Source organism: Gymnoscopelus braueri, assembly GCF_963280865.1.
Source record: "Gymnoscopelus braueri genome assembly, chromosome: 17".
Classification (NCBI taxonomy): Eukaryota; Metazoa; Chordata; class Actinopteri; order Myctophiformes; family Myctophidae; genus Gymnoscopelus; species Gymnoscopelus braueri.
The window spans coordinates 45,312,078-45,326,816 of record NC_137617.1 but is presented as its reverse complement, the minus strand read 5'-3'; the positions used below and the strand labels follow the sequence as shown (position 1 = coordinate 45,326,816).

Below are 14,739 nucleotides of genomic sequence, written 5' to 3'. Positions count from 1 at the left end.
ATAACAATAGTTTTTCAATTTATGTGGACTATCACTTTAATATTTAACATTTAGGAAGGTAAGACAAAACAAATTAGCAATACAAGCAGACAGCCACCACATATTAACGAAAATGTATTACAACAAAATTACACATCCTGTTATGCCAGCCGCTGATTTTCTAGGAGAGTGTAATATGTTTTTGTCGATATATCTACCGCAATCATATAGGCCCACATCTATACGATTATGTTAGTATGTACTTAATATTGGTGTTATTAGTACATACATGGTGGGGCAACTGCACCGAGGGCTCCATAGCTCCGATGCCTGTGAATGACAGCCTTTTAATTGGAATATGGTCAATTACTCCTGATTATCAGAAGAGGCACTACTCGTATAGCAACAATATAGATGCGTGCGTGCGTCTGCAAGGGACAATTGCAAGCATATTAAATGAACTAGTGCATTTTACTTCCCTTTCTCCCCCCTCTACATTCATGACATAAGTGGTGTTGAAAAGATGTAATTGTGTTGAATAATACAAACATTTATATATAAGTTCAATACGTTGATCTAAAGTACAGTATAATGTATTTACAGGAATCCAAAGTATGTTTTCAATTATGCATTTTAGTTAAAACGACATGTATACGTATATTTTGAAATACATTTTGGATCATTCAATGTCATTGCTGCAGATAATGATGAAAACATGGAATGTATTCATTCTATATTAATCCACAGAGATAGAGAACCATGGAGGCTTTCACGAAGTGTACCGTTCGAAATGGCCTCCCGGTGACTGGGATGCCTGGTGTTCTAAAGATCATTTCGGTACGTTTCTACAGTCACTCACTCACTCACTCACTCACTCACTCACTCAATCATAGACCATATTCTCTCTTCAAGAAGAAGAGAGAAACGTAACTAATTTCAGAGGGGAGTAGTGCCTCTTCTGATTATCAGAAGAGGCACTACTCGTATAGCAACAATATAGATGCGTGCGTGCGTCTGCAAGGGACAATTGCAAGCATATTATAATACGTTGATCTAAAGTACAGTATAATGTATTTACAGGAATCCAAAGTATGTTTTCAATTATGCATTTTAGTTAAAACGACATGTATACGTATATTTTGAAATACATTTTGGATCATTCAATGTCATTGCTGCAGATAATGATGAAAACATGGAATGTATTCATTCTATATTAATCCACAGAGATAAAGAACCTGCGGCCGCTGGCAGAGCTTCTCGGGTCCACTGGTTCTGCTCTGTTCCAGGGGTTGTGTGAAGTGCTGAAGGACAGAGATGCTCTCCGGGATGTAGAAAACACTGTGAGTGACACAGAGACCTGACACATTTTTATTCAGCACCCGAAGACACTTATATGACTACAAGTCGTCGTCCCCCCCCCACCTTCACTGACATTTCAACTGCTTTTGTCGTTTCCCTTTTTCATCTTGCCTTACTCCCTTATCTGCAGTGGTGGAAAAAGTATTCAAACTTTTTTACTCAAGTAAAAGTATCAATACTGCAATGTAGAAATACTCTGATACAAGATTAAAAGTACAAAAGTATTAGAATCAAAATGTACTTAAAGTACCAAAAGTAGAAAGTCCCATTTCAGTCCCAAGTTTTCAAATGTATAAAACGTACAAAAATCTTTTGAAAATAGCAGATCTAGCAGATCTACGATGTGTCACATTGTGAGCTTGTATATCGGCTATTTTCAAATGGCCGAAATGTATATAGGGCTTAAGTAAGTAATGTATGTTTTGTAATAATAATCAAAAGGTACAAAGTAACTAGTATAACTAAAGTTTTCAAATCATTGTAGTGGAGTAAAAGTACAATATTTGCCTTTGAGATGTAATGTCGTAGATTGTAGAAGTAAAAGTACTGAAAACTGGAAATACTCCAGGAAAGTAAAATACCTAAAAATTGTACTTTTACAAAAGTACAGTACTTGAGTAAAGGTACTTAGTTACTTTACACCACTGCTTATCTGTTTGTCTCTCCTCTACCCATCTGTCTGTCTTCTATTTGTTGTCTGTTTATCCTTCTGTCTCCATTATCTATTTGTCTCTCCACATGTCCATCTGCATTTCCATCCACATTATGTCTATCAATCTGTCTGTTGTTGTCACTGTCACCTGTCTCTCTTGTTAACAGGTCTATCTCTTTGTCTTTCTCTCAGTTGGATGAGTGGTGCTCAGGTGATGCACCAGGGGAGACTGAACAAGACGGCTCAGTCAGTCACAGCAACTCTGCAAGTGCCGTATTAGACCTGCTCAGACCCTACCTGCTCAATCCTGACCTAGGCCCCCTGACTGCTGTTCATATATTGGTCAGCGCCATGGAAGGTTAGGGTGCAAAAACTACATAAACAGGCAGATAAGACTCACACAGTTCTATCTTCTTATTCTATTTTATTCCTTATTTGGTTTTATCATTTTAGCAGGAGCTGAGATTGTGTGACAACTCACAGGTGTACGAAATGCCTCCAATCATGAACTCAGCGTTCCGATTGCCGTGACATTTTGCACGCACATCCCCACTCGGCCAAGGAAGAACTGCCACAGAATCCAGGGGAAAAAATATGTTGATTGTTTGACCTACAGTTCAGGAGTTATAGGCCAAAACGTGAATCTGCCTTTTACAGCGCCACCATGAGGCTGATTTGAAGAAAAAAAAAGTTGGGTGGCATATCTTCCTTGTCCTATAGTGGGGATGTGCGTAGACACTGCGTTCATTATCTGAGGCATTTTGTACAAAACATCTAATCTAACATCTGTGTTTATTGTTGTAGCTTTACCTGATGAAGCACTGGACCTCCTGAGTGAGAGCAGTCCTGATTTTCTGGAGGCCGTCAATGCCCTGGTCAGTCTAACATTGTCTGTCTGTCTGTCTGTCTGTCCTGCAGTGGTGGAAGAAGTACTCAGATATTTAAGTAAAAGTAGCAATACCACAATATAAAAATACTCTGTTACAAGTAAAAGGCCTGCGTTCAAAATGTTACTTGAGTAAAAGTAAAAAAAATAAAAGGATTGGCATCAAAATATACTTAAAGTAATAACAGTAAAAGTACTAAAATGTTTGAAAATAGCAGATAAGCTCACTGCGATACGTTGTGAGCTTGTAGATCGGCTATTTTCAAATAGCCTATGTATAGGCTTAAAGTGGTTAATGTATGTTTTATAATATAACAATTTATATCTGCAAAGTAACTAGTAACTAAAGTTTTCAAATTAGGCGAAAGGGCCTACTCTGTGTGGAGTTTGCATGTTCTCCCCGTGTCTCCTAGGGTAGTTAATACCCTCACAAAAACATGTAGTAATCCTGGTCGCTATAACGCCTCCCCCATGACAGCCGGGGCGCCTGATGGAGGGGAAGGGAACTGGTTGGAATAACGTGTTCCTTCCACGCGCTACGTCCTACCGGGGAAACTCCCCCCTGTCAGGTGACAAGAAGGTCAGTTGGCTCTCATGCATTGAAGGAAGCATGAGCTCGGCCCTGGCCTCCCTGGCTGTGGGGGACTGGTGTAGCGCTGGTGTAGGGCTGGTGTAGCGCCCAGGATCACTTAGGAAATTGGCACCGGGTGAAAAAAAAAAATGGGTTACAAAAATCGCGGGATAAAAATCTAAAGTTAAAAAAAAAAGGTTTTCAAATTATTGTAGTGGAGTAAAAGTATAATATTTGCCTCTGAGATGTAGTGGAGTAGAAGTATGGTATTCAATTCATAGTCATATATAGTAGCACCAAACAGAAAAATACAGGGGGGGAGAAATAATAACACTATAGCCTATGTTCAAACAAAAAATGCAGACAAAAAATAAGACTATGTACAAACAATGGGGGGTGGGGGAGTGAGTGAGAGTCAAAGAAAGGGGGGGGGGTTGTCTGTCTAATGGGAAAATGGTACTACTTCCTCTTTTGGCCACCTGAAAGGTGAATTTTCAGGGCTGTTTTGAATGATCCCAGCGAACTGCATATTTTGAGGGATGGGGTTAGACTATTCCAAACCTGGGTGGCAGTGCTGTAGAAGGAGATGTTTGTTTTGTGGGTGGGTGGTACCAGATCGTTATTAACGCTCCCTCTAGCTTTGTGACTGTGGGTGTCTTCTACCCTGAGCCAGGTCTGGTCTGTTGTGTCCATCCCACAGGTAGAGCGTGCCAGGTATAGGACTCCTTGTCCTCTGGAGTCCCTGCCCCTCCCCCTACAGGATGACAAGGCTTTCCAGTGGGCGCAACAGCTGCTCATCACATCCAATGTGACCCTCAAGACAGAGAATGGACAGCTGTCTGTGCAGACAGAGGGGGAGGACCAGCTGCCACTGTCTGTGCTGACAGAGGGGGAGGACCAGCTGCCACTGGTCCTGCATCTCACAGTGCACGGACTGTCTTCTCTGTGCGGCGCTCGCATGGAGTGTTTTTAACTGGTTTTTACCCACTCATGCTCATGGAAGTAGTGCAACCTAAGGTCTACCCACTCTTGATCGTGGAAGTGCTACCTGAGGTACCCACTCTTGTGCGCAGATCCATCATAGACCCACCCCACTTTTTTCCCAATATCTGATATTGTCCAACTCCTAATTTCCGATACCGATATAGGGGGACATTAACCCATTAAGACCTGATGCCGATTCTACAAATGTATTTTAAATCCCATCAGTATTCTGAAAAAACGTATGTTTCTATATCAGTGGTTCTCAAACTTTTTCATATCAAGGACCCCCAAAATTATATGTATTTGGCCGCCGACCGCCATCTAAAAATATATTGTTCCAGAGACCCACAGAAGCAAAGATTCGAGTTAAAAAAAAACGTTTTTTTTCCCCGGGTACTTTCCTTTTTTTTTTTTTTTTTTTAAACTTTATTTCGGTTAATTCAGAACAAAAAATACACTCCATGAAGTGTAGATGTCAGAGGTTTTTTCTTTTTCTTTTTTCTTCATCCCAAAAGTCCGCTGTAACCAAATGGACTGTGTTTAATTAACTATACAATAATAAGCAGCGAGCACCGCAGTGGGCGGACCCACCCAGCCTGGGTCCCCCCACCTCGCGGCGGTCGCGAGGTGCTGGACTTGTGAGGTGCTGGACTGGCTTGTGTTTATCTGTTGTTTATCAGATGCTGTCATAAAGGAATTTGTTTTAAAAGGAAGAGACGCCGACGTCGTTTTTTCTATCCTGCTATTCCAGCCGGCAGATTGGTCGCACTGGGTGGGAGCCGGCTGGACAGCTTATGAACAAACACTATTTCTGAACGATTGAGACCTTTATAAAATACTCAGCTCAGGAACATAAAAGGACACATTGTTTTCTGCTGTGTTGCTTTTCGATGTGCACACTGTATAATTTTATAGAGGTATCTAAAGAGCACAAAGTACGTTTCTGAACGGCCAAAGTATCGCGAGACTGTCCACCATTTCCTGTCTGGCAGCCAAATCTTGCGATACCTCCGAGATACGATACCTGCCGTTGTTTAGATGCCTCAATAAACATTAGGTACTGTGCACATCGAAAAGCAAGTGAGTATAAAACAACCTGTGATATGTCTTCTTTCACATTCCTGAACCGATTATATAACAAAGGTTGCAATCGTTCAGAAATGATGTTTGTTCACCAGCTGGTCCAGCCGGCTCCATCCACTGCAATGTATCTCATCAACTTCCGGTGCGAGAGGGCGGACCGCACGACTTCTTCCTTTCAAAACCTTCCTTGGCTGTTATGGGGAAGCTGCCGTGAAGCCTAGTGGGTGTGGTGCGTGAAGAGCTGATTAATGATACATGGGGAGCATTTTGGGTGGATTGCTAGTACTACTGCACTGGGGTTGGTTGAAAGACCTGAGGCGATTCTTTAAAAACATCTAAATCCTAACAGTTTTTGGAAAAAAATCTAAAAAAACAAATTTCACGATTTTTCAAAAATAGCAGATCTACAAGTTCATAGCGCGGCACTCGGTGCCGCGCTATGAGCTTGTATATCTGCTATTTTTGAATAGCCAAAGACATCTAAAGTGACACAGATGCGTTCCAGGTATTAATGGGTTAAAGCCAAGGGTGGGGTCTGTAATAGACTACATAAAGGAGAACAGCTCAATTGAGTGGCGGCTGCCATGGGGAGAGGCTTGCATCTTACCTCTCTTTCAACCTGTTTTGTTTGAGTTTTGACTTGTTTTGTCTTGAGTTATGTATTCACTTATGTAATCCAGGCCTAGCTGGATCAAAATAAAACACCTTTATTTTACCTGCAAGCCTGCCTCCTGGTCCATCAATGACATTTTTAATGGTTTTTCACTGACTTTAAGCCGATCTACAATCCCACTTGGTAACAGTCTGCATGAATTTGCCTGCATGCACATGTATGCTGTCTATTTTTTCCCCTTATAGGTTGTCAAGTGTCACAATCACAGCATGAGCTCTACTCTACATTAATCATTAATGTGGATCAGCTCGTATCATGTCTAGGCTTTAATAACGAATCATACATACACAGCTGTGGCATGCTAACTCCTCCCAGATAACCTAGAAAAAGTTCAAAAATTGGTCCAGGAAACGGCTAGTGTGAAACCTCATATTTCATATAGTAGTGTGAGGCCAGCTCGGTCTTCTGTGTCTTCTTCGGCGTTGTCACTCCGTGATGGCATCCTCGTCATCGGTAGGTTAGTTTTAAATGGTGTATTTACAATGAACGGTGCTCTAAAGAAACGGTGCACTAACTCAGACAAAAACTGTTGGGGGGGAATAATCTGTTATAGGCACCCAAACAGATTCACACCAACTGTGCCTTACTGGCTCATGCCGCTATGAAGAAGTTCAAGAACAGACCTCAGAACAGTCAGTTGATTACAAAAATGAATATCGTGGGAGTGTGGGACACAGAACTGCACTTAGCTTAGTGGAATTTCACTGACTGAGAATTGTGCACACATTATGGTTCTATGTCCTAAAATGTTGATGATAAATATAAGTTTAAAAAACCTTCAGTGAATGGGCACAATGGCACGCGCACACACACACCGCACACTATTATGCGATGTGTGGGTGAAACGGGTAAAGTTCATGTCCACCACTATGGAGACTGGAGTTTGATTCTTCCACAGTGCAGTGAGGTGACAAAACACACCCTCTGTCCCAATATTAACCACCTATATACTTTATTATACTAATCACTTAAACCCTACTATATTTATACTTTAATATACTGCTCGAAGAAATGTAGGGACCACTTGATCCCTTAATTATTTTGAGTGTGTACATACTGCTAACACAAACTGCTCAAAAGAATTAAGGGATCAAAGTGTTCCCTTAATTATTTTTGAGCAGTGTATATTAACCACTCACTGTAAACCCTACTATACTGAGTCCCCTAAGGGTCAATACTAGGCCCCTGTGTTTTCTTCCCTCTACACCAAATTTCTTAGCCAATAATAGCCGATCTACACGCTTACAGTGATCTTGTAGATTGGATATTTGTGCTGAATATTTGCCCCAGATTTCATGTGGTTTATCAGCACCATTCTTTATGACATGGACTGTCCAGCAGAGGGAGACAGTGTTCGCTCTATTATTTGACACCAGTGATGAGTGGGACTGTAGATAATACAGTGTCTTGTGTGCAAATAAAGATTAGAATTATTATTATTACATAATTCTGCATTTCATTAATATTGCAACATAATACATTTTAATAAATAAATGATGAATTATTTATTAAAAAACAAGATTTCACTTCATTGGCCTGGGGATAACCATGAAAAATGTCACAGTTAAAAATCATTTTAGTTATTGCCAGACCCAAGGGGTCGGGCTTACATGAGGCTTTGTACCTGTTTCGACCATACGTAGGCATGGTCACTTTGTCCTCCGGCCCCAGCCAAAAAAAAGTCTGTCACTTTGTCCCCCGGCCCCAGCCAAAAAAGTCTGTCCCCCTTTCGTCCCCTTTCGTCACGAACTATTCATGACATCATTATTATGTCACAAGTATTATAAAGTGGTTGTTGGTGTGTTACATACTAGGACTTCATTCTGGGTCTGGCAGAACCAGGTCTCCTGGTCTTGTTTTTTATTCAGTTAATCTGTATTCAGGCATGCAGAGTCTCAACATGTCACCGTTATGTCTGATATTCGCAGTATACCTTCAGTGTGAAGGTCCAAATTGGGGCAAAAGTGAAGGACAAGACTGATACTGTACACAGTATCTGTCTTGTCCTTCACTTTTGCCCAAATATGGACCTTCACACTGAGGTCATCAACATGAAGTCATCACATCAGTCTTGGCCAAATATGGAGTTTCATATATGGGTCAACGACATTATCTTTATTCAATGTTTCAGCAGAGAATTATGTTTATGTGCCAGACGAGGGACGCATCTGTGTCATTTTAGATTTCTTTGGCTATTCAAAAATAGCAGATATACAAGCTCATAGCGAGGCACCGAGTGCCGCGCTATGAGCTTGTAGATCTGACATTTAGTCATCAGTATATGACATCAGTCTTGCCCAAATATGGAGTTTCATATATGGGTCAACGACACTATATTTATTCAATGTTGTCAGTAGAGAATCACGTTTGTGTGCCAGACGAGAGAGTCAGCAATGGACGGTGCAGTCTTAGTCGACTAAATATAAAACTCTTAGTCTTTTAGTGTTAGTCGGCAAAATTAACACTGAGAGAAGACATGGTCAGGTATTTCTCCAGCAGCACGGACATCGGACACGCGTGGGACCACGTCGTCTCCGCCTTCTGGCGGATCTACCCCAGCCGGTTCAGCGCTCACGTCCTGACGGAGGACGTGGTGTACCGGGAGTTGACCGCCGACCGCCGTCTCCTCTCCCGACGCCTCCTGACCAAGACCATGCGGCTGCCCCGCTGGGCCGAGAGGTTCCTCCCCGACGTCAACATGTCCCGCTGCGTCCACCTGGTGGAGGACTCCGTGCTGGATCCGGTCTCCAGGAGCCTGACCACGTACACCCGGAACGTCAGCCACACGGCGCTCATGAAGGTGGAGGAGCGCTGTGTGTTCCGGCCCTCCTCCTCCTCCTCCTCCTCCTCCTCGTCCACCCAGCTCAGACGAGAAGTCTGGATCTCCTCCGGTGTCTACGGCTTCAACAGAGCCGTCCAGGAGGTTGCGCTGGCCCGCTACAAGGCCAACCAGAAGAACGCCATGAAAGGGCTGGAGTATGCGCTGTCCAAGTTGCATGATGGAGGAGAACCCCCAGGGACACGATGAAGGCAGAGGAAGCAGCGCTGGACGTGACACAGTGTTCATTTTGAGAGCAAATTTAGATTTCGTTTAGTCGTAGCCTTTTAAATAAATTGTCATTTTGTCATATTTTAGTCATCTGAAAAGTTTTAGTTGACTAAATATCATAACATTTTAGTCAACTAAATCCACAGTTGATTTTGTCGACAGAAATGTATTTTGGCGGTGCCTTGATGGCGTCGTAATGGCTGATTTTACACTTGGTTGCATGCTGAAAATAGCAGAGCTGCGACGCATTGGGCTTGTAGAGCTGCTATTTTCAGAGCGCAACAACCGGAGCGCAACCAAACATAAAATGACTTGTCTCAGTTCTACTGGATCTCTTCTCCACTAGTCCCATCCATAACATTTTAGTTTAGTTTTTTTGACGAAATTGTCAATATATTTAGCCATAGTTTTAGTCATCATAGCTTAGTTTTGCCAATGAATTTGGGGTCCCCTCTCCTCACTTCCCACCACTGTGCCGTGCCCTTGTAGGCCATGACCAGTGTTCTATACTGTACTGTATCTTTGCCCAATATTTGGTCTGTTCACACATATCCGTGTCAATGCTATGATTGCCTAAAAGGTATTCCTTCTCCCCTTACAGTATATTTTGCTCTTTTGGATAACCTATAAAAGAAAGGGCTCCATTATGAATTATATCGAAAAATACATTCCCTTCCACAATATTAACCCTACCCAGAACTTTTGGTTAGTTTGTTTCATCATTGGCATATGGAGCCGACTGCTTTGTTTGCGCCTGATGCCATGACGACACATTAAGGTAGACACACACTCCATATTTGGGGCGTAGCTGCATTTGGAACTCCTTATATGGTTATGGCTTGGTCATGGTGACATGAGCGCGACATCGGAGGTCGACCCACCGGGCGATCCTCCCTTAAGCTAATTTTGATATAGGATTGTATTGTATAGTTGAGATATTGGTGACATAGCCATAGCCAATATCACATACAGTAGGCTTTGAAAAAGAAGTTTTTAAAAAAAAAGTAAGAAAGAAAATACTAGGCCTGTCCTTTTTTCACTCGACACTAAATATCTTTACAGAAAATGCAAATCATTGCTATTTTTGCAGAATGTTAGCACCAGAATAGGGATGCTAGGATTCAAGTGGTAAAGATTATGGAATAATTTAGTATTTAGTCACCCCCAGGGTACAGATTGGACAGCCTTTGCTTTGCTAGGGGCAATTAGGCCTCATTCACTAACCTGGTCGTAAATAACGTGTAGGCTATGTCCTGTATATTTTGCGTATATTGGGATAAGTGTGCGATGCATGAAAGGGTCACAAGCTCGCTCCCGTGTAGATCATTTGCATTGTTCCACTCCCCATTTAACACCATAAAAAAACTACAGACCTGCAAGCGCACCGCATTGACAACTTGTACATCTGTTATGTCTGGAAGTAACTCGATCGCACGATGGATCAACTGAACGTGAACGTTAATAAAGTAATGCTCTCATGTGTAATGAGAATAAGTTACAGTTAAGTTTAACCCCACTCGCAAATAATAGTCTAATAAAAGCTTTTTCTATTAAAGAATGCTCACATTTGACGCTGAAATCCAGGAACGCAGAGATCCGATTTTGGACCAGATCGCGCTTTATTGATTACTGAGGAGAAATCTGTCCTTTGGATTGACAACGTATCCTGACTTCTAAAGGACAAAGTTGTTACGGACATTCTGAGCCATGACATTGTCATTAGTGTCTCACTTTGGCAAGACCAGCACCAGCAGTTTGAGTCGCTACCGTGAACATCTCTAAACAAGTATCTCAGTCTTCTTCGGCAGACCTGTCTATCGACGTCTCTTTTCTCTTACTCATATATATATATTTATATATATTATTTAAATCAATGGTTCTCAACTTTTTTTTATTACAAGGACCCTCGGCTGATTTTTCTTTTCCTCTCTGGAACCCCAGTCTACACAGTAACCTTCCTGTGTTATTTTAACTGGACCCTTACACTTTGGTTCCATTTGTACACTCTCAGAGTTAAAGACCCGTAAACTTCCTCAAGGACCCTGTGGGGTCCCGGGACCCCACGTTGAGAACCAACGGGTTTTAAACTGTAATGTATGAACTCATATCAACAGAGTCACTGCTTAATAACATAATAAGAACATAAAGAGAAAGGGCAATGATACCCAAAAAAAGAATGTGTGAGGGTTATATATTATCTAGAGTATGGACCCAAAATCCCCGGCCATTAATTTGAATGAAGTTGCTCACTCCTCACTCCGGGTAGTCGTTATGTCATTGTTGTCACCACATGCGCATCACTGTCCTTAATACATCCATGTCACAAACTACCTTGATGCCATTGGTTGAGCCATGAACTGACTGCTGTGGTCAAATTGGATTAAACCTGCAGTACCAGAGTCGGCCACTTGGAGACTAAGCGCCTCTACCGACCTTGGGGGCTTAATATGTCTGGACGGGAAGCGGTCAGTTCGCGCCGGGGGTGATCGTCTCCAGGTCCTGGATGCCGTCCTTGTCGATCAAGCGCACGCGGAAGGAGGCGAGGTTCAGGACGAAGCGCTTCTTGAGTTCCTCTGCGCACTTCTTCACCAGATCCTCCGCCTCCTTGCGGGTCAGCTCTGGTTTGTAGTAGCGGTCCAGGATGGCGAGGGTGAGCTGCGCTCCGTAGCCGTGGGCGGCGAAGGGGGGCTTAGCCATGGAGCCCAAGTAGTCCATGTAGTACAGACCTGGACCGTCCGTGTCGTCGTAACCTGCCAGCAACAGGTTCACGTAGTACGGAGTCCTGCTTCGAATGTAGTCCGCCAGGTTCTTCCGGGTGAAGTTCGCGGCGGCAGCCGGACTGAGCTCGTAACCTTTCATCATCTTGTAGAGCTGAACGTTCCTCTGGATGAGCTCTGCGAACTGCACCGTGTCGCCTGAGTCTCCCGCACACAGCAGCAATATCTTCTCGCTCAGTTTGAACATCTTATCGTGGTCCTGCTTCATCTGGACGATGCTGTTTACTGCAACGGTATCAGCCGCTACCAGGACAAAATCCGGGCCCTGTATGGCAAGCAAATATTCCATTGTGCAGATTACGGTAGTTATATATATATATATTTTAAACGATTGGAATAGCTGAGAACAGAAATCTCACTTGTTCAGGATACAGAGCTAAAGATAAGTGGGTGTCCTTCTTATATTCTCCCTCTCTTATGTGCTGGCGGTGACGTCACAGTTCCTACCTCAAACTCATTGGCCGAGAGGAATTGTCAATGTCTCCAAAAATAGAAATATAAAATTCAGAGCACACCTTATTTACCTGAGCTGTATCCTGGCAAAGGCAACTGTAACAGCTAGTGAGAATAGTGTCTCTGCCAGGCCGAAGGCAAGGGGGCTTTTGTGTCTTCGTTTTGTTTGTCTGTATGGGGCTGATCTCGTAAACCACTCTTGTGCACACTACCATTAGGCCAACGTAGTATTACATGCATTTATTTACGTTTTAGATTTTTTGAAATATCCAATATCTTTCTTTTTTTTAACAGAGGTCAATGGGGCTCAGATTGGGCTGAATCCTTGCCCAAATTTGGACTGTTGCGCCATACAGTAGATGTCACAGATGATGTAATAGACAACTGAAGACACAGACTGGTCAAACATTAAAAATAGTGTTTAGAGAAGTTGTCAACAAACCTATTTACGTTGAATGGTTATCCTATCCTATCCTAAAATTGCCTAGGGGTCAAAGGTGGAAGGTGGATGTCACAAACATAATAATGTCTGCTGAATTGTCTCATAGACATTACATCCTGGATGAACACAAACGTTTTAACACAGAATGAAAGCAAGAATGAATTTAAAAAAAAATGTTATCACGGTTCTAGTTCACCTATCACCCAGCTCGGTCCCCTCAGTGTCAATATCCATTCTTCAGTTAAGAACCTTGTTGTACACTAAATTTGATAAGCAGTTCTGTGGTCAAAGCAAGTTTTTTCCCCCAAACTTAGGCTTTTGGCCAGGCCTATCTGCCCCCATCCGACATATAGAGAAGGTCATCCATGCTTTTACTTCTTCGAGGCTTGATTGCTGCAGTGCTCTGTATGCAGGCATTGATCAGTCAGCTCTCAGACATCTACAGCTTGTGCAAAATTCTGCCGCTCGCCTCCTCACTGGCAAGAAAGGGCGCAACCAGTCCTCGCCTCACTCCACTGGCTCCTCGTCTGCTTTATTGTTTGTTTAAAGCCCAAAATGGGCTGGCCCCTCCATATTTATCTGATCTCATTCAGCCATACATCCCAGCCAGAGCCCTGAGATCGGCTTTTCTCGCTATAGCTTTTAATACTGTTTGACTGTGTAATACCCTGGCCCTCATGGCATACCTTTGATATGCTGCATATATTGATATGTTGCTTCATTGTCTTGTGTCACGTTCAATTTGTTTTCTTCTTTCTTTTGATTTGAAGTTCAGTAGTAGTGCTATCTTCAACTCTTCCAAGACTTTCAACCACTCCTTTAGCGAGGTAGTTGCTGCCAAAGTCCTTCCAGGTAGGCCACTTCTCCCCCCCCCCTCCATCTCTGAATAAATAATATCTCAGAGGAGCCCTCCGTCCTCCATCGGCATCGATTCTCCGGCATCTCCAATCATCTGGCCAACTCGGTCTGTCTGTCTGTCTGTTTGCACTGCCCGTGGGCATGCACTAGTAAGTAATGAATATAAATGAAAAGACAACCATAATTACTAAAAATAACACAAATAATAACCCATTCAGGAGTTTTGCATGACACTTCTTATCCCATGGCAGTTTTACCCTCCAAAACCACCTCTGCAGCCAACGGAGCCATTGAGTGTCCTTCTTGTGGGCCTTACGTTTCTTTATTTGTCTTACTGTGATGTACCCCTTTGGCTTCTCGGTCCGCAACATAGCTAAAGGCGAAAAGAACACATCGCAAAGAGTTACAGTACCTAGACACCGGACATTGTTATATATATATAGTAGGCCTATGCCTCGGGCATGACGTAAAACAAACAACCACTGCCACAGGCCTAATTTGGGGTACCAGAGGAATTGTGTCATTTTTATTATAAACACTGTGAAGGGCTTTTTATTATTAAATAAATAGGTATTTACCTTCTTTAACCTTCAACAACTGCCTTGCTTCACTATTATTTTTTACCAGCTTTTATTGTTCACACGAACCTGCGTAGCCTGTTTGCCGGACGCAGGGGGTCTGGCTTACACAAGGCTTTGTACCTGTTTTCTCCATACATGGGCATGGTCACTTTGTCCTTAGGCCCCAGCCATAAAAGTCTGTCCCAATTTCGTCCATACATGGGCATGTTTTGTACCTGTTTTCTCCATACATGGGCAAAAAACAGGTTTTGGTCACTTTGTCCTTAGGCCCCAGCCATAAAAGTCTGTCCCCCTTTCGTCCATACATGGGCATGTTTTGTACCTGTTTTCTCCATACATGGGCAAAAAACAGGTTTTGGTCACTTTGTCCTTAGGCCCCAGCCATAAAAGTC

At 42.8% G+C, this 14,739-nt stretch overlaps 3 protein-coding genes across 3 annotated transcripts in view; 2 read left to right on the top strand and 1 right to left on the bottom strand.

The window, feature by feature from the left end:
• The window catches only part of LOC308105174 (gasdermin-E-like), a gene marked incomplete at both ends in the record, with an annotated part of 11,460 nt that extends 7,040 nt beyond the window's left edge, over nucleotides 1–4,420 (top strand). Inside the window, 6 exons of the mRNA XM_080455809.1 lie at nucleotides 727–816; nucleotides 1,204–1,319; nucleotides 2,183–2,348; nucleotides 2,795–2,865; nucleotides 4,148–4,321; nucleotides 4,358–4,420. Coding sequence (XP_080311935.1) covers nucleotides 727–816; nucleotides 1,204–1,319; nucleotides 2,183–2,348; nucleotides 2,795–2,865; nucleotides 4,148–4,321; nucleotides 4,358–4,420 — 680 coding nt within the window. The remainder of the gene's footprint in view (nucleotides 1–726; nucleotides 817–1,203; nucleotides 1,320–2,182; nucleotides 2,349–2,794; nucleotides 2,866–4,147; nucleotides 4,322–4,357) is intronic.
• A 4,168-nt stretch (nucleotides 4,421–8,588) lies between these two features.
• Nucleotides 8,589–9,281, top strand: LOC308104224 (PRELI domain-containing protein 1, mitochondrial-like). The gene has a single exon (XM_080454585.1). It carries the CDS (start codon nucleotides 8,664–8,666, stop codon nucleotides 9,213–9,215), a length of 552 nt encoding a protein of 183 aa, XP_080310711.1. The 5' UTR covers nucleotides 8,589–8,663; the 3' UTR covers nucleotides 9,216–9,281.
• A 2,421-nt stretch (nucleotides 9,282–11,702) lies between these two features.
• On the bottom strand, nucleotides 11,703–12,302 carry LOC308105173 (proteasome subunit beta type-2-like; the record flags this gene model as incomplete). The annotated part of the gene is made up of 1 exon (XM_080455808.1): nucleotides 11,703–12,302. The coding sequence occupies one exon, from the start codon at nucleotides 12,300–12,302 to the stop codon at nucleotides 11,703–11,705; it is 600 nt and encodes a 199-aa protein (XP_080311934.1).
• Nucleotides 12,303–14,739: the final 2,437 nt, after the last annotated feature.

What these genes read in the sequence shown, in the direction of transcription:
- LOC308104224 (XM_080454585.1), top strand. Translation starts at nt 8,664, where the DNA reads ATGGTCAGGTATTTCTCCAGCAGCACGGACATCGGACACGCGTGGGAC.